The following is a 26,875-nucleotide window of genomic DNA, read 5'->3' as shown; positions in this document are numbered from 1 at the left end:
TCACATACACACTTAATTTTTGAACAGTTTGCCAGTGCTAGACTAATTATGGCCATCATTCACTCACACAGAATGCAAGTACAATTTAAAAAATGTGTTGCTTCTTGGAACAGATGAGAGTAAAGGAACGATCATAATCCTACACAAATATTAAACTAATATAAAAAAAAATCAAGATTAAGCAAAATGTTTCTGTGACAATATGAAAGATGTATTTCCCACGAGGCTTTACAGCAGCAATAATCAACAGGCCAGCGACGAGGTTTACCAAATACACAAAGACGTTAGTTTCACCTTTATTTTAAAACCTTTATTTGAATTTAAAAAGCACACACATGTGGATCATAAAAAGTCTTAGTGACCATAAAAAATGCTGAAACATAAATCTAGCATTATACTACTATTTCATACAGAAATAGGCCTATCCTACAATACAGAAATGTGCGACAAGTTGTGATAGAAAAAGGACAGAAAAGTTAAAAAAAAAAAGATTATGACTTTTTCATACGTTTATTGAAAAAAACCAGAACATTGCGTTTCTATACACGCACAATTGTCAGTGGATGACAATCAGTGGCCAAAGGGGAGATCATCATATTACACAAAGCAAAGATTACACAGATCCAAGGTATAATGTGCCAAGAAAAAGAGGTACATAACCAAATATTGTATTACTTTAGTAAAAAAAAAAAAAAGCAGTCCTGCAAACAATTACTTGACTAAAAGAACGTACTGAGTGAAAAAACAAGTACTGAGTAACTGGGAAGTAAATTCTGATGGAAAATAAATCTGTCCATATTGAGCCCACACTAACCCTAACCCAAAAGAAAACATTTGTACAAATCAACTGCCACAAAAAATAAAATGGTGGCAGGTCTGTGTGCCGTACAATTGAACATGAGCTTGAAAGTGATCCATTACTTTTGAATACAGCACAGCCACCTACCAATTATAGGAGGGAGTCTATCCCCGTGGATCTAGATTTTTATTATTTAAACTTTAAGAAACCAGGTAAAAGACTAGTTAAATCACATCTCTTTTACAATGGTGTCCTGGCCAAGAACGTCACGAAATAAGTCCTCACATTTAATTTTATTTATTGTAAAATCTCCCCTCTTAGATTTCATTTCATATTTGGTTTTAGATTAAGTGATATTGTTCAGCAACATATGAATTTCATACTGATTTATAACACAGACATTAGTCACTAAAGTTGTTTCCCCTGTTCTTTCTTACTCAAGGAATTTACTTGAATCATATTAGAAAGTACCAATATGCTTACTTGGGTACAATACTTGATTACGCACCGCAGCTTGCTGCCATAAAGAAGAGCTAACATTGTCGTATGCACGGCCTAGTTCACACCTATATCCAAGTGAGTCTTCAATCAAGCTACCAGGCCTGTTTTTGAGATGTGGGAGGAAACCAGAGTTCCTGGAGAAAACCCAGACGGGCACGGGGAGAACATGTAAACTCCACAGAGGCGAGTCACAAACCATAGATGTCTCCTTACTTTCATCTGAAATGTCTTTTGCGCATCCATCTTTGATGCCACAAGCACTAATAACAGAGATTGTCACTCACTACACTCAAGACATTACATTAAGTAAATAAAATCTTGTAACGACAGGCAAACAACATTGTGTAGTTTATGAGAAAGCTTTATTATACCGCGGTAAGTGAATTTGACCACCTGGAAATTAGCCCATTAAACACAATGGATAGATACATTCACTACATCCATGCACAATTTAAACAAAAATGGAGCAGAAACTAATGTGAAAGAGAACATTTAATTCATCAATAACTTCATTAAAAAGATACATACAAATGTGTATGAATCCGTGCTTTGTGATACTTTTATTTCAAACACTCTTCCTCCTTAGTCCTATCAAGAAATGAATGACAGTCATGGTACTTATGTGGCTAGAATGCATCTCCCCCCCCTCACAGATGTGTAGATACAGTGCAAAAAATGTTAATCATGAACTCAGTAAAGAGCTATCGAGTATATAAAGAGACATCAAGCACTTGTACTTGCCCTTATAACTGACAAACAGTCCTTGAGAAAACGCCTAATAAGGCCAGCTCTACATGATATAGCTTATTTGCTGGGATATTAATCACTTCTGTTAGAGGAAACAAGCCTTGGCTGCATATTACATATTAGATGGACAGTATGTACCGTATCATAAAAATACTGTATAGAGTGTACGCATAGTAACAAAACAGTTGACTTTTTCTTTGTACCATCTTAATATTGTGACACGCGTTGATTGATGCGGGGAAATGTATCTTTAAATAAATTTCAAGTGAAGTTTTTAAGTTAGGATTAACTTCATGTTTGTTAACTGCTGGGCTATAATGGATTTATCTCAACAATTAGAAAATGAAACAATCAAAGTGCTTTGGCAAAAATTCAAGTCTTTCGTTTTCATTACACAAAATGGGGATTGAAAAATAGCGATGACGCTTCATGTTGTCTACCCACTAAAAACTGTAGAGCATCTTAAAATTTATTCCAAACTTTAGAATTGTATTTCACTTCAGTAACATGAATGGTTGTGCTGAGAGAAAGCAAGGGGTATGGGGGAAAAAAAAAAAAAAAATCACGGTCACCTTTTGACCTGTACTGTCCAAATGTGTTTCTCAAATTAAAGAAGAAATTTACAACACATTTCCGGGGCACACAAGAATATTTTTTTTTTTTTGTATTTATATCTATGTACTTCATCAGGATCAGAATTCTCACGTCACTCAACAACATTAAATAAGTCAACTGTTACTATTTCTTACTCCTAATACAGGACAATGAAATTTTATTTTATTACTCGTACTCTATCTCTGACATTTGTTGACTTTGTTGAAAGAAAGAAAAATGTGTAGTTTGAGCATCCATAATAAAAGCAAACTGTATGGTTAAAAGGCTGACATCTAAAGTGCGCCCCCCTCTGATCATTTAAAAGGCTTAAAAACAAAACAAAACAAAACACTAAGCTGTCTAGTCAAAAGGAGGGAATCGACTGTGAGAGCCGACATTTCAATGCTAATAACAAAAGTGCTTGTTTCTACAAAAAAAAAAAAAAAGTTCAAGACATCCAAGCTGTAAAGGTACTAAAAATAGTATTTAAACATAACGCGGCCCAGTTGCGCTACAACTACAAAATGCAATGTCTACATTGACTGTGTTCATGGGCAAGTTTTAAATGTTCAGAATTCAAAATTAGTTTGAAATTGGCAAACAAAAATTTTTTAGGACTTATTTCAGTAGCAATATTCTATGACTTAATTGTTCCATAACACTGTAAGCTAAAACCTCTCTCATGCCCCTGCAGCATCTCTGAGAGCACGATTTGACGCTCCAACATCCTGACAGAAAAAATAAAAGCTCCGCAGGGACTTGAGAGCCTTTCTTCTGTTCTGTGCCGAGTTTGTACCCCCCACCCCTCCACATTCCATTGGCATGTCTCTGTGGTCTTGTCTTTGTGGGAAGCTCAACCTTGGGGTAATTCACCCCCCTGCCGTTGCGTCCTCCGGCCACCAGGAAGAGCAAAAATTGAGAAGCAGATGATAATCAGCATGTGGGACAAGCAAGAGTGCGCTTCTCAGGCATTAATAAAAAAACGGATGGGGTAACAATCGATGTCCAACCTATTCCAAGAGGTCCTGCGGGAAAAATAAAATGTTAGGAAACAGTTTAAAAGTTCTTCCCACCCATGAAAAAAAAAAGCGACAGTTCGCACCGTTTAAGATACCTGATCTGAATCCTCGTTGTACTGTGCTATGCCCGTTTCCATGTACTGGGCGTCGACATCGTCAACGCCTTCGATCTTGTTAGCTTCAGCGTGTTCCCTCATGACAGAGTAGCGGTGCACAAGGAACCTGATAAAGACACTACCGCATATCAGAGAGGCAGGAAAACATAATTTAATGGTGGGTAGGAGAAATGGAGCCGACTGACCGTCCACCACAGACATATTTCTTGACCACCCAGACCCCCATGACAGTGCTCATCAGCAGCATGGCTATGACAATCACCGCTATGACTGCAGCATTTAGTGAGCCGCTTTCAGCCTGACAGAAAGACAGGGACAGGATGTGAATATTAAACTGTTAATGGCACTCTGACTACCATTGTAAACTCGATACTTAAGAAAATATACTGCAGTTCATTAATTAGTTACCAGAGGGGGTTTATTTCCTCAACTACAGGTTTGATATAGGATTTTATTAGAGGTTTGGCATTTACTTACTCTACTCCAGCTATTTTCCAGCCATTCTACTAGACTTATACTTGACTAAGTGAAAAGTGAATTCTAACACTAATGTTGTACCGTATTTTTTTTTCTTTCTAAAAATACAATAAACCTTTCATCCAATCTTAGCTGGGATACGCTTTGACACTCCCGCGACCCTTGCGAGGATAAGCGAGTTGGAAAATGGACATGGACATTACAATAGACATGTAATATGTACTTTAAAAACGACCAAAATATTTTGAACACTATTCTTTTTAGATCGTTAAACTGGTATGCTGTATTTTGAATAGTATTCTTTTTAGATTGTTACACTGGTATGTTGTAAAAATCTGCTAATATCAGAAAAATATACCGTAATTTCCAGCCAATAAGGTCCGACTTTTTTCCACATGCTTCCAACCCTGCAGTTTATGCGATGATGCGGTTAATTTGTGCATTTTTTTTTCCTAACTGGCGCAAGGGGCACTCGAGCGGAAAAGGTAAGAGTGAGACCGATGGAATATATGCGCTGAGGAAGTGACTTTTACCGGTCCCGCCCAGTTAGCGCTGCGCTAGCGGGTTAATATCGTGTCTCAGTGATTTTTACCGGTATGGTTTTTTTTTTCCTCAACCGGCCCTGTTAGCGTGACGCTAGCACTTGCGTGGCGGCGCTAGTGTTAAACTTTCTGTGTAACGTCTTTCTTTGTAAAAATCTCATGTTTCAATGTGGGTTTCAATGTGGGCACTTGTGGCTTTTACACAGCTGCGGCGTATGCATGTACGTACCAAATGGTATTTCCTTTACAAATGTACTGGGTGAGGCTTATAACTAGGTGCACTCTGTAGGCCGGGAATTATGGTATATTTGTACAAATTAGTCAGAATTGTAATGATTGAAAAAAAAAATTGGTAAAAGCTCATTGAGGCTGGTCGAGTGAAGACAGCTAGCTGAAGAAATATGGTACACACTGTAGCAGTGTCACAAGACAAGTGCAGGATGATGATGTATCTGCTAAGGATAAGAGTATTTGGATGTCCAGTGTGTCGGAATATTTCAAATGTATGGCACAAACCAGAGAAAATGGATGAAGAGCATCGCTTGTGCATCTCCTCCTCAGGTCAGTCTCCTTTCTGACTGGCTGGAATCCACCAGCACACAGGTCTCCTGGAATCTTCCGGTAACTTAAATGAAGGACGATGGCACGCCATTAACGGCAAAATGTAACTGAGCCAGATGTATACTTTTTGTGTAAGTCTGTGTGTTGTCCTTATTGTAAGAGACAACTGCTTCACAAGTTGAACTGCTGTTTTTAAACTATGCTATTGTTAAAAATAAATAGATGAAGGAGCAAGTGATATTCACCCACTGGTCTGGAGCTCTTCAGTGGTTCCATTGAGACAGAACTCTAGAGGATGGCCCTTCATATCCTCCTGCTCCACGCACTCAGAGCTGTTCTCAGGTCGGAAGTATCCAAAGTCACTATGGGACAAAGAGTTCAATATGTTCTAATGCAGTAATTTCCAACCACCGTTTCACAGTACATTAATTGTTCTGTATGACATGATTTCCATTCTCAGAAAAAAAAAAAATGAGCGGGCATAACTGTACTAGCGTTAACAAGGGGTGATGAGAAGACAACTAGAGTATATTCTGGAATTTATGTGACATTTGTGAGTAACAGCAGACACTCAAACTCTAGCTAAAACACAACTTTGTCCATAACTAATGATATACAATACCATTGATAATCGTCCAGTGTACAAGCACAAGGAGACAGAAGCTGCCTGCCATTGAACTGCCTTCCGTTCCAGCAAGCAGAGTCTTTCCTCAAACGTAGAAAGGTCTCCTTGTAGCCTAACACACAGCCGTCATTGGCGCTGTCAGGGTCGACAGAGTGAGCCAACCATGGCACATAGTCCTCGTCGTTACCTGCATGTTCACAAGAAGTGGATAATCAGTAGAGTTGGGTAGCGAGAACCGACGAGAACAGACACTAACATTCCGGTTCCCCTGGAATTGTTCAAATTTAAAGATTCCAGCTCCTTTTCGATGCCTAGCGTCCGGCGACACCAAAGAAAAAAGTTGCAAAAACCAATGAAGAAGAACGTGCACATAGATGTTCTCGTACCAAACGCCAGCGGCAAACAAAACTGGGTTAAACGGTGGGTTGCACTCTTGCACTGATGGTTTTTAATGTTTATTTTAGTCTTCAAAGCAACATAAGCGTATCGAAAGAAACAGTTGCATTAGAACAGGGGTGCTCAATCAGTCTTAGTCGAGCGTGGGAAGGCATGCCCAAAAAAAAAAAAAAAAAAAAAAGGTCGTCAGCCAATGTTCCCTCTAAAGTGCGCGCATGTGCAATTGTGCCCCACTGATGCAGTCTCTTTGCAGATATTCTACGTTGCGCACGCAAAAAAAAAAAATCCAATGCAAATTGAAAATATAACATACACCTATTCAGTTTGTGGCATTTTGCAATGTGATTCAATGAGTGAGGGATGACTGCTTGTTACATCCAATGGCACAATTCACATACGTACTGTAAAAAATAGAAAGATGCCACTGGTTTCTTTTTGGCAGCACACGGAACTTTCTCTAACAACGACTGCTGCTCTGCCCCATTCTTTTTCCTACTTTAGTTTACACCCCCCGCTCTTAAATACGTACACTCATAATTACAAATATTACAGTACTTTATGCAGCCCATCAATGTGTTTTATAATGACAGCGGCCACCACCGCTGCTGCTTTAGTTAGCAACACAGTCTGGGTAAAGTAGGGCAAAGACGAGTTAGACATGCTGCTTATGTTTAGTTTCAATATTAATGGAAAAAGTTAAAAAAATAAATGCTGTTGTTTTAAGATGCAATGACTGTCGGGAGTATGTGAATAATTGAAGGAAAAAGTGGTTAAACTGGACGAGATTTTCTTTTTTCCCCGATTGGGAAAGGTCTGGTCTCAAGCCAAAGTAGAAAGTGCAGGATAAGATGGTGTGTGATTTTAAAATTCCACCTTGGTACAGCCTGATACAGGATGAAAGCACAGACAATACAGTGCACAAAAAGCTAATTCTGCCTTTTAAATTTCAGAGGCAACATAACATTAAAACCGTTTGGGAGCATCATCAAAAGTAGATCTTGGGGTAAAAAGTCTGGGCACCCCTGCATTAAAAGCTTAACAGTGATCAAAAACTACTAAACTAACTTTACATCACAAGGAATTGGGACAAATTTCACAATGTTCTATCACAGTATCACACACACACACACACACTGCCTAAACGTTGGGTAGGGATGAGGAATGAAAGTCTTACAGAGAATTGAGTTTCATTCATCACTCTTTCTCTTGGCATCCAGTTTTACTTTCGTTTTCACTGGAGGCACGCTAAATTACCATACATGCCAAAAATGATGGGTTCCGATGCTTACACATCAAAACAAAAGGCTACATGTCTAAAACAGGAAGTTAAACGGTGCATATATAATCCATTTGACATGGAAAAACTCAATTTTAACAATGCCTTTAATGACTATTAAGTCAATTGGGTGAGTTAGGTCCGAGGCTTGATATTGATACTGGTTATAGAAAACCCTGAGTCAAATGTTCATAATAGTCTTTGCTACAGGCTGCTAAGAAAACGGATATTAATAATTTCTACACCCCTTGTTTAAACTTTGCTAACCTTTCTGACCATGACACATAAAACAATCTGTATTGAGAATCGCTTTTAAATGGAGTACAGACTGGAATCCCTCAAATTCAAACAATGGTCAACACTAATAATCAGTCTTGCTCAAAGCCAACTACCTTCTTACTCAGACTTCAGAGTCATATTTAATGGCCAAGTATGTAACAACACACAAGGAGTTTTTCTCCAGTGGACGGTGCCGCCCTGGTACGACATTCATGTTGAGTACTGAGAAGAAGAACAAACCAACAACTTCTCACATAATCACTCACAGTCTCGGGTGAGGAGGTTCCTGAAGTCGATGGTGATCACGACCCATTTGGTGAAGTCGTTCCTGTACCCCCACAAACTGACATTCAAGGAGCGAGACCCCGGCTCACTGTCCATACCGCTGAAGTGGAAGCGGTCACTGGTGAAGTTATAAGTGCGCCAGCACCGTCCCTCATCAGTGGAAAACCTGCATGGAACAGAGCCGGACCTTAAAATCACAAATGCTGCTCGTGACTAAAATTGCAGCGCTAAACTTGTACTCACTTGATTTGGTTGACAGGTAAGTTGGTGTGCTCCACAGCCACGAGAAGAGCCCCTGAGTCTAAAATAGCATAATGATGGGGACCCGTAAGGGACCGGAACCACGAGTAGCCACCATCGTTAGACACGTAGATGTCAGGCATGACAGCAGACTCAGCATCCCCCACGCTGCCTGAAGAGACCGTGTTATAGAAAACCATAAAAAAAAATTATATATATATAATATCAGTTTTTGATACCATGAGCAAGAATAAGGCCCACTGCACTCGGCTGGGAGAGTGGCAGCATGGGGACATTCATCTTCATGGCAGTGCTGTAGGTGGCGTGGATGTGGAGTCTGCACTGGAAAGACAAGCACAAGTGGAACATGACTAATTGTGTGTGTTAGAAGAGTGATGTGTGCATCATTTAGTCATGTCTCACTCTGTTCGGCCTGTCCGTGGAGGTCTCGGTGTCACAATGGCTGTTTTGCGGTTGACGCAGTCTCTGCCATCGCGCTCCTTGGTCAAAGGTGATCATAGTTTCCACTACTCCGTCTACATAGATGCAAGTTATTATTCTTATTTACTTCCATTAATTACAATAAACTGCAAACTGTTAAAAATATTTGAACATTTTTTAAAACATGCTACTACCTCCTCAAAGCAAGGTTGATGCTTTGAGAATTGCATGGCTTTTTAGCTTGTTAATTACCAGAATTAAAAAAAAAACAAACCGCAATGTTGATTGTTAGACGAGCAGTGGTGAGGAGGATTAAATTTTGCCATGATGAAATCATTTACTTTCATGTTACAGTCTGCTCGCATTGAGGCTGAGGCAGTTACCCAGCAGACGGAACTGCAGCGGAAAAAGTTACAGTGTGGACTTACCGTATAAATAGAATTACCACCACCTACATAACCAATTTGAAATTGCTTGACACTTTTTTGTCAAATCAGTCAGACAATTTTTCAGAGTTGGCAGAGGTCTGTACCAGACTGTGTAATTCTAATAATTACTGTGCCTTTTCAGCAAATTATGGGCTTCAGGATATTGACTGTTCAAAATGTCCAAAAGTTACAGTATAACAGTACCTGTTTCTTCTGTATTCACTTAAATGACTAATTTGAAAAGGAGAGTGGTCCTTTTTTATGACAAAAATAAATCCAGTTTGTTGAAAAAAAAAAAATCAATGTTGTGAATTTCTTTTGAGAGAAAGTGCCCACAAACTTTGTATGTGTATTCATATGTTTTATGGACCCTGGACAAAGCGGTCCCCAAACACTACTTTCCACAATGTAATTAAGTGCATTGGCTTACCAGCTGTGAGTACGCTGGTCATGTAAACACCCCTGAGTGAAGTAATGGTGGTGAAGTCAGTGTCACTTCCTGTGGTGGTATAGAGATGGCGCTCCAAAGACTTGGAGAACACAGTTCCTCTGTCATCAGACACATAGATTGTTCCAATCCCAGAATCTGGGTGACACACAAACAATATTTGAATGCTGCAATGTACTAAGTTGAATTATTTTTGCTATTGCACTGACATAATTTATTTTATCAGTATTATTAATATTTTTTTCGCAGCATGGTTCTGACCTTCTGGGTCATCCACGTGCATGAATATCATGTTTTCATTGGCTGCCAAAATGGAATAAAACTGCTCATGGTTGACTGCAGGAAGCTGAGCTATGTTCCATAGATCTCCTCCATTCACAGAGACATGTATCATGCGCTCAGTGTCCTGATTGAAAAACAAAAAAAAAAAAAATGAAATAAAACATCCACGAACAAAAGCGTCACCATATTTGTACACACACAAAATGATACTGCTAAAACCATCAAAACAGTTATTCTTGGTTAAGACAAGAACTTTTGTGACACTGGTGACAAATAGACGGATACCGCAGACGCTCACCTTTCCCGTCATAATGGAGGCAAAAACAAAGCGACCCCCTAGTACAAACGAGTACACTCTTGTTGCGATTGTCTGGAAGCTTCTACCATAGTCTGTCGTTTTCCTTAACTCCAACATTCCTTTGTCATCTGGCAGATACAAGGAGGGATTATGAAGCTTTCCAGAATGTGTGAGCGCATGTGCAACTACGAGTACATCACTTACTGCACGATCCGTTGTAGTTTGTCGTGAAGTAAATGCTATTCTTTGAACCCCTGTACACGAGAACAAGGAACATTGGAACTTTGGTTTGTCAAATTTTGCAGTATTTAAGAGTACCCAATGTTAAAAGCAGACATATTGGATTTGTGGTTACTTTAAGCCAAATACCCATTCCAGGATGTTGTCCAAGTGCTGTCTTAGTAGGAGGGAAAGGGCACAGTTTCTCGGAGAGGGGGCTGTGTAATATCTACAAATTGCAAAAACTGTTACTGAATCATTTGTCAGTCTAACAGCAGCCTCTGTTCCCTCCCTTGTCACACAATTTAGGAGCCAAAATGACAGCTGTGGTGGGGCAGCACCATAGTAATGCACCCAAAATGCATTGAAAACAACCGCGGGTTGACGCCGCAACCCCGTGTTAACTCGGGTGCACAAACGCAACCATAGTTGGGCAAGCGGTGCAAATTGTGTGCAGCTGGAATAACAACACAGTACAAGAAAAACAACCACAAAGATGCAAGAATGTCTTGAGGAAACCAACTGAAACAAGACTGCCTCTATGTCAGAGATTGGGATGAGGCTTTACTTATTTAAAATAACTGAAATGTCTTATTCATGTAGAGTAACAGGACACTACACTAGGTTCATTTGTGCAAAATCATGAGCGCAATACAAAACAGCCTCGCACCGGAAGCAAAGTATATTAACAAATGTAATAATTGAGCAGTGTTTATTATGATAATTTACTGGTGCGCGTCAAAAAGGATTCAGTGAATTTAATTTTGAAGAATTAGTTATACCGCTCTTGTAGTGATGTGATTAACTTGTTTGTGTACCTAATATCGGTGAGCGAAAGTGACAATTCTCACCATCTGACCAGGCAAACTCTGTCATGAATCCTCCGCCAGGTGGCGCCAAAATCCTCTGAGATCCACAAATCCAACTGAGGGACAAATACGTCACGTGATCAAATCTTAGCCTATTTCACGATCATCATCTACATCTACTGAAATTAAAAGCATTCATCCATTGAACAATGGTCTAGTTTAATTGCTGCTACCTTGACGCTGAGAGTGAGAAGTACGTTGCTGTCTCCAGGGTTGTACAGCATTTGAATTAAGGGCTCAAAGGGTAGTTCCGATGTCACAAAGGACTGGGCGAAGTTTCGTGAGCGAAATAATCGGAATCCTCTAATTTCAGACACATCACCTGTCAGAATCACCTGAAAGAAAACATGCAAAGGTGTATATGAAATATTTCTTTCTATGTAGACCCCCTCCCACCCCGAAGAAAAAATAGTGATGCCTCGGTTCTCGACCACAATCTGCTCCAGAAAACAGTTTGGGAAGTGATTTGTTTGGAAACCCAATTGTTGTTTCCCATCACGTACATTCTGTACAGATTTCAGAAGGCTGGTTGAGTTCATTTAAAAGATTACATATACATAAACACTGAATTTACATAAAACATAAAACTATACTATCCTAACTTGATGGTTCATCTGTGGGCTACACTTCTTTCCTTCCATTTTCTACCACTTACGTGGTCGGTCGGGTCCCAGGGGTGGGGGCGGGTGGGTGTGGTAAGCCATCACAAGGCCCTTGTTTTGTTCCATTTTGGCCAAATACAATTCTACTTGCAGGTGACAATATGACGGCACCGTGTAGGAGTGGTGGGCACATCGGCCTCAGAATTCTTAGGACCTGGGTCCAAGTTGCATGTTCTCTCCATGCCGGCTTGAGTTTTTGCCCATCTTCTTCAGTTTCCTCCCACATCCCAGAAATATGCATGGCAGGTGAATGGTTGCTTGTTTGTGTGAGCCCTGCGATTGGCTGGTGAGCAGTTCTTTGTGTACCCTGCCTCCTGCCCCAAAATAGCTGGGATAGGTTCCAGCACGCCCACGGCTCGAGTGAGAATAAGGGGTTCAGAAAATGAATGGATGGATGGTGACAAGATACACCCGTGCAATATGAGGAACTCCAGTAAAGGTGCTTTATCAAAAATAATATTGAAGCAAAAATATAAGAAACCGGTCTCCATATAGATCAGTGGTATTCTTCACGGGTGCTAACAACGACAGCAATAATGACACACAGTTTAATATTTGATAATGTGAGGAAAAATGAGAATTAACAATATACAATTTCATACATAGGCACACAAACTCACAGATTTTGGTTTGAATTGCATCACATTATGAAGGTGTAGCTGAGAAAATATCGTAGTTATACAACCTCCAATTGCATGAGAAATGAAGCGCTTTTAAAAAAATGTAATCAATTTCAGGGGAGCACCTTGCCAGAGTGATCCGGGCTGACAGCAATGCCAAACTCCGTCTGGATGAAGGTGTGGTTGATCAGGTGTGTCACATCAGTGAATGTCTTCCCGTAGTCTTCACTGACACAGACACAAAGCTGCATATAGGATATGCGAAGGATAAGACGAGTACTGTGGTGTCATTTTAGCGACGTGCTCACCTCCTGTAGAGGTTCGACTGGCCAAATCGCATCACATACAAAGGCACCTGGAACGTGGTCAGCACCAGAATCACCTGTCAGGGGAGAACATCTCGTGATATCCATTTACAGGGGAATCTTGAACTTTAACCGAGGAAATTTTTGGTGGAAAAATGTGCTGAAAATGTTGTGCACAGTCTGAGTGGCAATGCATGAGATAATTGCTCTAAAACTAAAAATAGTACTTTCAGTAAATTGTGATGGAGCCTAGCAACTTTAGTACATATATATGTGTCCTAGTTGCTTAGCAAAAGACAAAGTCACCACAACCTTGCACGAATACTGAAAATAATAAAACACAGACAAATATCAGCCTTCTTTAATCTCAATGTGTAGAGACTTTTACCTCCTTAGCTAACAGGAATTTTGCATTTGCATCAAATTTACAAGTCACTTCATAGTTTGGTTTTGTTTCACTACACAGTGGTTAACTTCTTTTTTAACTTGAACGACAGCTACTACATCTTAAAATTTTATGTCATGAAACCGATTCCATTATATACTACACACCTCGATCACACATCAAAGAGCAATTTGTTTAGTCGTAAATAGCAAGGATCAGTATGTCGTTCTATGGCCTAATGTAATGTTTGGAACTGTTCGAATTAACGGTTTAAACTGCAAATATTCTGCCAACATGCTTGTAAAAAAGCACTGGAACTGAATGGACCTGCAAAAGAACTAACTAATACTTTCCTATAAGAGCCTTTGTTTTGACAGCAGAAAAAAATAAAAAGCAAATGGGTGAATTTGGATCACGCCATCAATTTTATGTTTTGCAATGAGCAAATTTTTACACGTTTGAGTTTACATAATACTAAAATGTTATTGTGAATGTACAGTAAATTTGTGACGGCAACATTGTCCCTCTAGAACAGATAAATTCACTTTATACTGCCTAGTTTTAATTTTTTTTTTCCTTCAAAAAAACGAAATAAAACAGATTGAGCAGCATTTGACAATAGTTTGTTAACCCTTGTTTATTTTATAATACAGAACTGTCATGCCCGTAAGCAGACTCACCCCAGATTCATCTCCTACCCAAGCAAGTGACAGGAAGCCCATGGTCCTCACTTTAAAGTTGAACTGCAGTAACAAAAAAAAAAAAAGACAAGGTAAAGAAATGATTGTCCAGTATCTAAAAATGTCATTGTATGCATGACAACCCAGAGAGAACTGTCCAAGCTAGCTGTACAAAATAACTTGGTTCTGAGTTTGTCAGTGTGTGCGTACGTGCAAGCGACCTACATTCAGCTAAATGAAAAAGCAAAGCAGACAATGAGACATCGGTTGTGTTCCGAGCATAGTAGGAACACAGACGCTCTCACACCCCTCCGCAGCAGCCAGGACCAATCACTATTATGCTCTTACCGGTAGTTGAGGAGGTTTTAAAGTTGTCTGTGAGTGCAAAACACTTTGTTGAATTATATACAAGCTCATCAGCAACATGGCAGCAAACAACATTCCAGTGTATTCACCCGGACTTGCGTTCAAGTGTATGGGACTCAAGCAACAGATTTAGCAATTATTTTTTTAGTACGAGGAAGTTCCCCCTTTGCTTTTTTGTGATAGGCATGGGAGGGAACGATGTTTATAAGGTAGTCAGGCGCTTGTAAACTTATGTCTGGCGGAAAGTGCTTTCAAACCGGCTGGTGCAAAAGTGTGGATATTATATCATTCATCACGCATGTTGCAGTCAATCAATTGAAATCACCTGGGTGCAGTATCTCTTATGAGTGGACCCCAAAAAAGAAAAAAGTGCAGCAAGTTAGTCCTGAGGTGATTATGAAAAGCAATGTGAGACAAGTTCCCAAAAATAACACTGTCAAAATGCTTCATCTGGTTGGAACGCAAATAAAACCAAAGTCCAAGAATTTTGAATACTGGATTGATGGGTTTCGGAGGAGAAAAAAAAAAAAAAAGTCTTGGAGAAAAAAAATGTCTTTTGGGGACTGTTCTTATTTGATATCACCTGTAGAAAATCTCATCAAAACAAGCCTTCAAATTAGAGTTAAGTTGTATAAATGTATTATTTCTCTGACGTATCTCCTGGCCCTTTTCCTTTTGTCTGCCACTTCGAGAACCCCTTCTCTGACAAGCTGCAGTTAAAAAGATCCTCCAATAAGATCATAAGGGCTATAAATTCCAAGGAGTTTTCCATGTAGATGCATAAAAATTACTGACATTTCAAAACGCCATCACGTGCCCTAAAAACAAATGGAACTACAGTATTTGTGTGAAGAGCAGTCTGCGCACTTGGTCGTAGAATAGGTACTTAAGTAATCCATTTCTATCATCTTTGGGTTTTGCGTGTTTCATGGCTTGTAAACCTTAAATATTTCTATCCATCCATTTTCTTAGCCACTTATCCCCACGAGGGGAGTGCTGGAGCCTATCCCAGCTGTCAACAGGCAGGAGGCAGGGTACACCCTGAACTGGTTGCCAGCCAATGGCAGGGCACATCGAGACAAACAGCCGCACTCAGAATCACACCTAGGGGCAATTCAGAGTGCCCAATTAATATTGCATGTTTTTAGGGATGTGGAAGGAAACCAGAGTGCCCGGAGGAAACCCACCCGGGCATGGGGAGAACATGCAAACTCCAGAGAGGCGGGTCCAGGATTAAAGAACTGTGAGACAACGCTTTACCAGCTGAACCACCGTCCTACCATTAAATATTTCCAATATATATTAAAAGTATTTTGTTAAAAAAAAAATTTAGTAATCCAGGTATCTCTCACTAGTAGCAAAATAGCCTCCTGAAATCCATCTTGGAAAAAAAAAAAGTCTCAAACAACTTGCAGACTCACGCAAGCCACTTTGCGGAGTTACTATTTGTCTTTGCTTCTTTAATGTAATCTGTAATCAATGTTGCTGTCAGATGTCTTCACACTTGAAACAGCAAGCACTTTTGCTCAGCTGCAATTCTCAATGGATTTATGCTGACTTGACCAGCTCCAGTTGACTGAAAGCCACACAATGGAGACCCATGATGTGATTGCTAAAGAGGTCCCAAATCATGAATCCAAGGCTGTACGTGCACAAAAATATCTGTACTAACACACATAACACATTGAAGAGCTACCTGTTCCCTCTCTTTCCGAGCGCTGACCTTTGCGCTCTACTAAAAAGTTTACCCACACAAAAACATCAGAAGAGGAGGTCAGACACAGCCTCTGATCTAACACACCAACGCTCTCAAGTTAGACCACATCACACAAAGCGAGGAGAAGGGCCGTGGGCGTGGGGGTGGGGGGACACTTGTGTCAAATCACACAGATTTCCTGCATCAAGATGAATAGCAAATCATTCCATTCAAAATACACTGCTAATCAGTAAGTAGTGTTATTTCATCTGGATCATTTCATCTTAATGCACATTAGTTAGGAAACAGAAAATTATGGACCATTTGAAAGAGCAACTTTAACTTTAGAAATCATCATTTAAAAAGGTACAGTAAACTGCTAGAACTAGAAGTCAGACAGACAAGTAGCATTCTGCTGGAAACCGCCAAACACATCCATTAGAACGCCAGATGAAGAAGCCTGATTAGTCACTCCAGAAAACATATCTCAACTGCTCATGAAGTTTGTTTGGAGGTGTGTAGCAATTTACTTGGCAGAAAATTGGTGTCCTCTTCACACTACACCTCAGGATTCGCTGACCCCACTCACTCAGTTTACGTGGCGGCTGAATTGCTCTCATTCCCAGACACGCAATCTTATAATCCCAAAATTTCACAACTGGACTTGCTGCACATGTGGCATTCTATCACATTTCCAGCCTGGAATTCACTAAGCTCCGGACAGTGACCCATTCTTTCACGTGTTTGCAGAAACAGACTGCATGCCGAGCTCCTTGATTTTCTACAATGGAATTGGAACATATGATTCCAATCATTTGGATTCCCAAATGTATTTGCTCACCCGGATACACCCGTTACCATGCCGATGACAACAACAAGAGATTGTGAAAATTTATTGTGGGGTGGTGAATAATAAGGAAAACTAATGGGGTCATCACTGATGCTGGGGAGAAGACATTCATTCACAGATTGCTTGAAGTATGATCGTCAGGAAGGGCATCCGGCGTAAAACTGTGCCAAACAAATATGTGTTCATGACACGCAGTGGTGACCCCTAATGTGACGAGGTGAAAGGAAAAGAAGATGTTCAAATACTTTTAATACAATACAGTTCACAAGCAGGTAACAAAACGCTCTGTAGTCCAGCTAGCACTAACAGTAGTAGCCGGTGCTCTGTCAAATTATACTTTCAAGTTTTGGCATGTGCGAAGTAATTTAATTACAATAAAGTAATAATAGGTAAGTAATAATAACACTAAGTTAGCACCCATTATTTCTGTCATGGTGTAATGTTTGTTTCACCTGACTGAAAATTTAAATTTATGTCAGTGTCCAAACCTTAAATCCCCCTAAAGCATGGGTCCTCAACCCCTGCGCCACGGACCGTTACTGGTCTGTGGATCAATTGGTACCGGGCCGCCGAAGAAATAATCAATTAGTTCCGTTGTATTCATTATCAAAGTATGAACAATCTTTTATTTTGAAAAAATGACCGGATTCTCTTGGTTACATCTCAGTCACTTCAGCGCCAAAATTTACCCCGACAACCTAGCAAAAGAGGTTTAAAAAAAAAAAAAAAAAAAAAAAAAAAAAAAAACACATCTTTGGAAAATTTCTTTTCGAAGGGGAAAAGGCTCAGTGAAGAGCGAGAAGAAGAGCTTACAGTTTCCAAGAAAAGAAAGTTATTAACATCAAAGCACAAGCCGTTAACTCGTGACTTTTTGAGGAGCTTTTTGGACATACACACGGCTTCTCTTATACATGGAAGAAGAAGTTATCCAGAGGGAAATCGCTCGCAGGAGTGTTTGAATTACGAGAGCCGCTGCAAAGATTCCTCTCAGAAAAGTCGTCGCCAGCGGCAGCACATTCATTCTCCCAGTTGGTGCACAATCACCTGTCTTTGCTATTAAAAGCGTTCGAGCGCCACTTCCCAACGAAAAAGGACCCACAAACTGCCAAGGGAGAGGTGAATCCAGCATGTGTGTCCGACAAGATCAACTGCTAGAGATCACAAACGACGGTGGCTTTAAAAGGTACCGTATTTTCGAGACGACAACTCTGCCTGTGTTCTGGATTAAAGTTAAGGCATGAATACCCAGAGATTGCCACCAAGGCACTGAACACCCTGTTGCCTTATCTGTGTGAAGCGGAGTTTTTTGGAGTGACAAGCAACCAAAACAAAACAATGGAGTAAACTGGACATAAGCAACACATTTCAGGTGTCACGGTCTCCCATTACATGCTGTTTATGTGTTGAAAAATATATATTCATGGAGTGTTTAGTAATTAAAATAAATTGAGTGGTAAAAATTGTAAAGCATTGACGAGTCAGCGATGATAAAAAGGTTGGGGGCCACTGCCCTGGAGGACAAACCTTTTAACTAAAATGGAAGCAAACACTTTTGACTTGTGACTGAATCAGTTTTTTTTTTTTTTTTCTCAACTTGCTGAGCGGCCCAAAAAACGCTGATTGTGTAAAGCCTAGTAGACAGAGATTAGAGGACTATTCAGACTGCACAATGTCTGAAACTTCAACTGGCAGCTTGTCAGGGTCTCTCGGGACCTGAAGTGAGAGACCAATAAAGTCCATCCTCAAAAAGGGCTAACAAAGAATGTACTTCCTGCGACTTTTGAGAAAGCACAGCCTGCCACAGAAACTATTGAGACACTTCTCCACAGCAGTCACTGAGTCAGGTCTATGTCAGTCTGGTTTGGTGCTGGACTGAATCTGGACTGCCAAAAAATCTTGGGTACCCCGCTAGCTACCTTTGAGGACTTGCACGCAACCAGAACACAGAGCGTGCATAATCATTCTGCACAACTGTCACTCTATCAGCGCTATTCCATTACAGTAACTTTTCATTGCTCAGTGACTTTGTAGTGTCTTTTTGTGTCAAAATATCCTCGCTAGAGTGGCTACTACTAAGAGAAAAATTCCAAAATTATGTTTAAGACTTACTGTTACATTTTTTCTGCTAACAATTCTATGCATTTTTGGTAGGGATTACCATCACTGACCAACAACAAGCGATCATCCCCGAGATTTTGCGTCTGTTACAAAAAGCGGTCAGTGTGATTTGGTGCTGTCACAAAGAAGGACACAAATCAGACTGCAGCAGACAGTCAAGGCTGTCGAAAAACATACATGAGGAACAACCTACCCACTTTTGAGGGCTTGCACTCTGCCAGGACTAAAACGAGCACATGCAAAATTCTCTTGGACCTTACACATCCCATTCACCACCTATTCCAGCATATTGCTGTTGATTACTACTGGCTGGGTCTACACAATTAATCACATTTTAACTGTGACTGCCTTCATTTTGGCTACGATGACTAAATGAACTTGATCGTCTGTGATTTTTGGCACATGAAGCATTTTCTCAACTCAGAGAGTCACCAGGAGCTGAAGGTTTCACTGAGCTCCTGAAACGAGCGAGTGGGACCCAGCAGAACTCTGTGTGTCAGTCATTCTCGGTGGAATTGCGAGAGTGACTCATGCCTTGATAAGCAAATACGGCAAAGATTGGAGGTAGCACCACAGAAAGGGATCAACATTTGTTTTCTGGAGGCGTTTTGTTCTAGGGCAAGTAACTTTAAACAGGAGCACATGTTAAGAGTGCGGCAGAGTTGTTAGCCATGCAAGGGAACGCATCTAATGGGTTGTTTTCACTGAATTACCCATACACCACTACGTGCTGCCATTTAACCTCTCAACCTAACGCCTACCAGTGTTGTAGCCTGTGGAATGCTGTCTGTTACTGTTTGTGTTTTTGCGTATCACGGGCGTCTTGGGACTCAAGTACTAAAGAGAGGACTTGCTAACCATCAGAGAGCCTTCTTCTGATTTTTCTTATGACTTTTTTTCAAGAACTCTCACCAATTCGCTGAAGTTTTTCCCAGAGTTGCTAGTCGACACGCTTTTCAAAGCCCCGCGATCCGGTACACAAGTCCGGCTGCGTAAGCGGTGACATCGTCTAACACTTCCGACGAAAGACTTTGGACGTTGTGCAGCTCTGTACTTCATGGAGACTTGGCTTTGTGAACGAGTGCCCGACGCTGCTATCACGCTGCACAGCTTCAACCTCCATGTGCTGATTGTGTTGCCGAGCTAACAAGCTTAATTAATACTATATTCAGAAGGCCAACATTACAGTTAAGATCCTTTTTTGTTCGTCATTTGAAAGCTTCAAGAATTTCGTGAAATACTAGATTTGTTCATTCTTTTGTCTTTCTGCTATTGTCATCAAATTTTAAGCAAACATTTCACTTTGCTTTTGGTGAACTAATATACTGGTTTTACTTTCTGAAAAAACAATGGAATAAATGGAGTTTGCCTCTATTCAAAAAATAATATTCCACCGCCTTTCATTTTGTGTGTTAGCATTGAGGTAAGTGTCCATATATTTTTTTAGATGCACACTTACCCGTATGCCAACACGGAAAACGGAAGGCGGTGGAATATGCTTTTATATCAACGAGGAATGGTGCACGGATGTTGCAGAGCTCAGCACATATTGAGGCAATTTTCGTTAGCTATAACAACCCAACTATAAAAAAATAAGACAACTAACCATTTATGAAGTGTCTTGAGCAGACAAGTGTCCGATCCCCGATCCCACTGCTCCTCCTTCGTGATTTCTGTCAGATAGAGTAAGGGCACAAAAAAGCGCCTTTGTGACGCAGTCCTGAGTCCCATGATCTGTGTATGCCAGGTAGCCTCGTAGTCAGTCTGGACTTGATGTGCTGTCAGTTCCGTCTTCAATAAATGCACTTAGAAACACAATGTCGTCCACCTTGCGTATGTATGAGTAACGGCGCTCAGGGATGAAAAAAAAAAAAAAAATGGCCGCCGTTTGAGGCAGCACAACAGGTGATGTTACGTGAAAACAATCCATATGTTCAGCATAACACTGGACAAGGAAAAATTTTATCATTTTGTGCAATTATGTCTCTGAAATGGCATTAAATAAACTGTACGAACAATGACTGCAGTCAGGGCAGCTTGCAGTCGAAAAGTTTGACTAAAACCAGTCACAATGACGACTGTTCATACAAAGCGTTAAGGTAACATCCCAGCAACCTTTTTGAGGCTGAGGGCTACTTCGTGAGCACCGATCACATGAAGGGCTATGTGACTTGTTTGCGGCAAATTTCAGACTCAGTTCATTATACATATATAAAATATTTTAGTTTTAATTTATTGTAGTAAATGACATTACAGGTATTTTAAATTTTTAATTCCGGTAAGCAAGCCGGATTCTGAATTTAAAGCACAAATAGTAACAATTTGTAGCCTATGGTATTTTTAGAACATACCTCGCGGGCAACCATTCGCCCGCGGGAACCCCGTTGGTGACCCCTGCAGTAATGGATACTACAAACGATCATCATAGCTGCTGCCTTAACTGGCTGTTGGCCTGCCCGCAGTGAAAAGTGCTGGCAGGACAGTAAACCCAGAGGGAAATCACAACTTTTATGTTCTTTGCAGTTTACAACTCTACACGAATAACCTACGGTCAAGCGCAACAAGGGACACACCATCATTTACAACATATATACTGTATCGATCATGATTTTCAAATGAAAGGTCGGTGCTTGCAGCCTAATGTTGTCTTTACATTTGCTTCAATTTATTCAGTCACCCTATAGTAAAGTCCAATTTATTAGGTATATATTTTTTTATCATCCACAAATTATTATTTAAAGATTCCTTTTGTACTAAAATATGGTTACGTTTGTTGAAAAAAATCCAGTAAAAATGAACATCTTCCCTGACGGGAATAATTATTAATACGACGATGTTAAAATGTATCTTTATTATTTTGGCTACCATCGTGGCTTCTTAAGTGTTTGAGGTAAAAGTTTCTTTCGGCTTGTCCGTTTCGGGGTCGCCACAGCGTGTCATCTCAGATGAACGCACATATGTTTGGCACAATTTTTACGCCGGATTGAGGAATCTCCACAATTTGTAAAATTGTTACTGTACCTGTACCATGTACAAGTGCCATGATTTTTGCAGACAAAGCAGACTAATTTGTTGCGTCCTGTCACATACTTGGCCAATACAGCTGATTTTGAACAATCTATCATGTTTGGCGGTATCTTCAATGGGTAAGTAGTCTTACTTTATTTTTGTTTTATCATACGGTGGGTATAGTGATTGTTTTCCTTATAGTTGTACAACAACATTGATTTTCTTTTTATACTATACCTGTTTAATAATGTTCAGTTGTTGAAAATTATTTCACCTTTAAAATTGACTACGAAGTAGAGAAAATTTTATAGTTGTGGCAGTTTTAACAGATTTTCCTGTGGCAGAAATGTTTTCAAATTAGCACTTCAAAGTCAAGCACTGTCAAGTAACAATATGATTGACTTCGGAGGTTCATTCAATCTCAGTCAAAACTGATTATTCTTAACTTTGTAAATTTAATAGAACTCGTGTTTACGTGAATAAGATTGTGCAGGTGCACCAAATAAATTGGCCAATGAGTGTAATGTAGGTCATTCGTCCCGATCCCTTCAGTTAGCAGCCAAATACGGATGGTTTGTGGAGTTTTGACAACAGAAATGTTCTCACCGTCTGGTAAGTGGAGGCTCTTGGATAGAGGCAAAAAGACAACGTGGTGCTATTCACTGTGCTTCCACAACCAACTTAAGAGCCTCGCTCTTCAATCATTGATACATGCCTTAATTATGAATCCCAGTCAGCCAAACACATCATCTCCGTTGCAAAGGGAAGAACAAGACGCGTGGCCATGATCTCTAGACGAATTTGAAGTCCAACTTGACTGATTTGTCGTCCTGTTTGCTGGTGTGTCTGCGCCTGCGCCTGCATGTGTGATGTTCCATGACTGTTGTTGTGGCTGACCGGGTCACATAATGACCATGAAAAGGATTGGCCAAGGTCGCACGCAATAACTCACACGTCCGCTCACTGTTTGCGTGAGTGTTTGAACGGTGACCTATCAGAGCTGTGTCAATCCACATTCATGCCTAAACATAAAGTAAAGTAAATCATTTTGAAATCGGAAACAAAGTGATTTTTTATGCGTGCAAGGCTCCACAAAATTTACAACAATGTATATTCACTTGTAGTTAGACTCTAGTACAATATCCACACCTGCTCTGCGCCTCTCACTGTGGCAACTCCAGTGTGGAAGAGAGTCCAACTCCTCTCAAGAGGACTGGTACCAGAGCCCAAGCAGTGGGTGGAGGTGAGCCCAACTATATACAGTGAAGAAAATAAGTATATGAACACCCTGCTATATGGCAAGTTCTCACACATAGAAATCATGGAGGAGTCTGAAATTTTCCATCATAGGTGCATGTGCACTGTAAGAGAGATAATCGCAAAAGAAAAATCCAGAAATCACAATGTATGATTTTTCAATGATTTTGTGTGACACAGCTGCAAATATGTATTTGAACACCTGAGGAAACCAATGTTAATATTTGGTACAGTAGCCTTTGTTTGCAATTACAGAGGTCAAACGTTTCCTGTAGTTCTTCACCCGTTTTGCACACACTGCAGGAGAGATTTTGGCCCACTCCTCCACACAGATCTTCTCTAGATCAGACAGGTTTCTGGGCTGTCGCTGACAATCATGGAGTTTCAGCTCCCTCCAAAGATTTTCTGTTGGGTTTTGGTCTGGAGACTGGCTAGGCCACGCCAAAACCTTGATATGCTTCTTACGGAGCCACTCCTTGGTTTTCCTTCCATTGCCATGTTGAAAGACCCAGCCACGGTGCATCTTCAATGCTCTGACTGAGGGAAAGAGGTTGTTCCCCAAAATCTCACAATACATGGGCGCGGTCATCGTCTCCTTAATGCAGTGCAGTCACCCTGTCCCATGTGCAGAAAAACACCCCCAAAGCATGATGCTACCACCCCCATACTTCACAGTAGGGATGGTGTTCTTGGGATGGAACTCATCATTCGTCTTCCTTCAAACACAGTTCGTGGAATTATGACCAAAAAGTTCAATTTTGGTCTCATCTGACCGCAAAACTTTCTCCCATGACTCCTCTGTATCATCCAAATGGTCATTGGCAAACTTAAGACGGGCCTTGACATGTGCTGGTTTAACCAGGGGAACCTTCCGTGCCAAGCATGATTTCAAACCATGACATCTTAGTGTATTACCAACAGTTACCTTGGAAACGGTGGTCCCAGCTCTTTTCAGGTCATTGACCAAGTCCTGTTGTGTAGTGCTGGGCTGATTCCTCACCTTTCTAAGGCTCATTGACACCCCACGAGGTGATACCTTGCATGGGGCTCCACTCTGATTGAGATTGACCGTCATGTTTAGCTTCTTCCATTTTCTAATGATTGCTCCAACAGTGGACCTTTTTTCAGCAAGCTGCTTGGCAATTTCTCCGTAGCCCTTTCCAGCCGTGTGGAGTTGTACAATTTTGTCTCTGGTGTCTTTGGGCAGCTCTTTGGTCTTGGCCATGTTACAAGTTTGAGTCTTACTGATTGTATGGGTGGACAGGTGTCTTTATGCAGTTAACGACCTCACACAGGTGCATCTGATTCAGGATAATACATAGAGGGTCTGGACTTTCAGAGGCGGATTAACAGGTCTTCAAGGGTCAGAATTCTCGCAGATAGACTGATGTTCAAATACTTATTTGCAGCTGTATCACACAAATCGTTAAAAAAAAAAAAAAAAAAAAATAATCATACATTGTGACTTCTGGATTTTTCTTTTTAGATTCTCTCTCTCACAGTGGACATGCACCTACGATGAAACTTTCAGACTCCTCCATAATTTCTAAGTGGGAGAACTTGCAATATAGCAGGGTGTTCAAATACCCATTTTCTTCCCTGTATAATCGGAACTTCTCGACCGCACACGTCAACTCGAGCTCCTTCCCTGGACCTTTTTTGCCGTGGGTGACCCTATCAAGGGTGTGACGCCCCAGACTACTTAGCTCCTAGAATAATTGGGACACACAAACCCCTCCACCACGAAAATATAACATCTCAAGGGTGGGAGAACATAAATAAAAAATTCTGAATTAAATGAGTGTTTTTGTTCCCTTTGATTACTACATACACAAACAGATGTGTCCTTTTTTTTTTCCACAGTGAAATTATAGGAATAGGCAAATTGGATTTCAAATGACAATATTCACAAGACTAAATCGTAAATCCTAAATTTTAATTAGCCATAATAAAGGTTTCAAAAGGGCCTTTGGTCAACTCTTTTAGCCGCTTGAAGCTTCAGACTGAACAGAATGTGTATGTGTGTGCAAATCGGCAAATATGTGTGTGTGTGTGTGTGTGTGTGTGTGTGTGTGTGTGCTCACACACAAAAAGGACAAACACAAGCAATTGTCGAGGGCTCCAGAAAGTTCCAGGGGGCCCCAATCGCCCAATAAAAACTGATAAATATCAATTATTGATTCAGTTATCACTAACATGCTTTAAAAAAATATCTTCCACTATCATGATTGTTCCAAGTGGCCTCCCTCCCTTTTCATATAATTAACTATTCTATCTTCTGTAGTGGGGAAAATGAGCTTGTTCCAACGCTGAGAGGAAAATGAAGGACTTTCCGCAGCGCAGTGGAGAAGAGAAGTTGAGAGAGGCTTAAAAAAAAAAAATTGTCAAAACTACCTTTTTCACTCCAACAACGAATGTGCATAACTGACAGCAAGCGCCAGCCACCCTGGTCGGTCGCAGGAGCAGCGCTGTCAAGAGTCATCTCGGAAGATGCAATAGAAATTATGTGGAATATGCCATATTTTTAAATGACATTAGTATTGGTAAACTATACCGTATTAAATGCTATCAATTACAATAAGAGGTTTGAGAAGCTGCACTTGCAAACCAATGAAATTTTTCACGACTTTATCTAGCTCTGCAAATACAGTAGTTAGCCTTGTTGTGGACGGTCATCTAATATTCAAAATCTTTGCAGTACGCGGATAACGAGGACTCCCATTTGACTAAACATCGCCTGATAGCTACCTCAAAATGACATTCAAAAATATGCACTTTTTTTTATTTCTTTGCTTGTTAGTTTTGGGGGAGGGGGTGGACAGAAAAAAAACTCATTAACGTGTGGAGGTGTGTCTGTTATGAGCGTATAATTAATGCAAAAAAATTGTAAAGTGTACATGTTAAAACTTTCATTTCTCCTCAAGCACCAACGCAAGCACTTTCGGGCGGATAATGATGGATGTTAAAAAAAAAAAAAAAAAAGTGACTTACAGTGTGAGTGTTGTTTAACATCGCTGACTCGACTCCAGGAAAACTTGGGCATGAGTGGTCATTCAGTCCTGCCCCGTCGCGTTCCGACACCTCCAACTTTTCCCAACTGCCTCGCTCCTCATCACCCCTCAACTCTCTCGTCGGCCTCCCCGCAAACGACTTTTGCCTCGCGTGGAAATGTCTCGCCAGCGAGCACGCAAACAAACTCCATGTGAAAATGTAAGCCGCGGAAACCATGTTGAAATCGGCCGGTCCGCGGTGCCTCATTAATCCCAAACACTGACTCCTCGTGTCCAAAAATGTATCTTTCATTAACGTCCCCTCCACGGCGGCGCCTGATTGGCTAGGGCGAGAATAACCTGCATTTTCATTGGACACTCTTCCTCGACTACTTAACGTCGAATATGTCCCAAGCTTTTAGCGCCTCGTGGTGGTCTATTTTAAAGGCCGAAATCCGTTATGAAACGCCCCCCCCCCCCCATCTTTTCTGTGAA

The 26,875-nt window shown here is 40.6% G+C and overlaps 1 protein-coding gene across 1 annotated transcript; it reads right to left on the bottom strand.

Moving 5' to 3' along the window:
• Nucleotides 1-682: 682 nt before the first annotated feature.
• On the bottom strand, nucleotides 683-26,753 carry LOC133507505 (sortilin-like). The gene is made up of 20 exons (XM_061832597.1): nucleotides 26,382-26,753; nucleotides 14,095-14,157; nucleotides 13,033-13,106; nucleotides 12,850-12,952; nucleotides 11,616-11,777; nucleotides 11,425-11,498; nucleotides 10,559-10,608; nucleotides 10,355-10,482; nucleotides 10,036-10,180; nucleotides 9,757-9,912; nucleotides 8,881-8,993; nucleotides 8,697-8,799; nucleotides 8,461-8,629; nucleotides 8,199-8,383; nucleotides 5,979-6,168; nucleotides 5,602-5,718; nucleotides 5,312-5,420; nucleotides 3,962-4,074; nucleotides 3,756-3,882; nucleotides 683-3,666 (listed from the first exon to the last, which is right to left on the bottom strand). The coding sequence occupies exons 1-20, from the start codon at nucleotides 26,691-26,693 to the stop codon at nucleotides 3,652-3,654; spliced, it is 2,508 nt and encodes an 835-aa protein (XP_061688581.1). The 5' UTR covers nucleotides 26,694-26,753; the 3' UTR covers nucleotides 683-3,651.
• Nucleotides 26,754-26,875: the final 122 nt, after the last annotated feature.

Source organism: Syngnathoides biaculeatus, chromosome 10 (genome assembly GCF_019802595.1).
Source record: "Syngnathoides biaculeatus isolate LvHL_M chromosome 10, ASM1980259v1, whole genome shotgun sequence".
In the NCBI taxonomy this organism is placed as follows: domain Eukaryota; kingdom Metazoa; phylum Chordata; class Actinopteri; order Syngnathiformes; family Syngnathidae; genus Syngnathoides; species Syngnathoides biaculeatus.
This window is presented reverse-complemented; position numbering and strand designations above follow the sequence as displayed.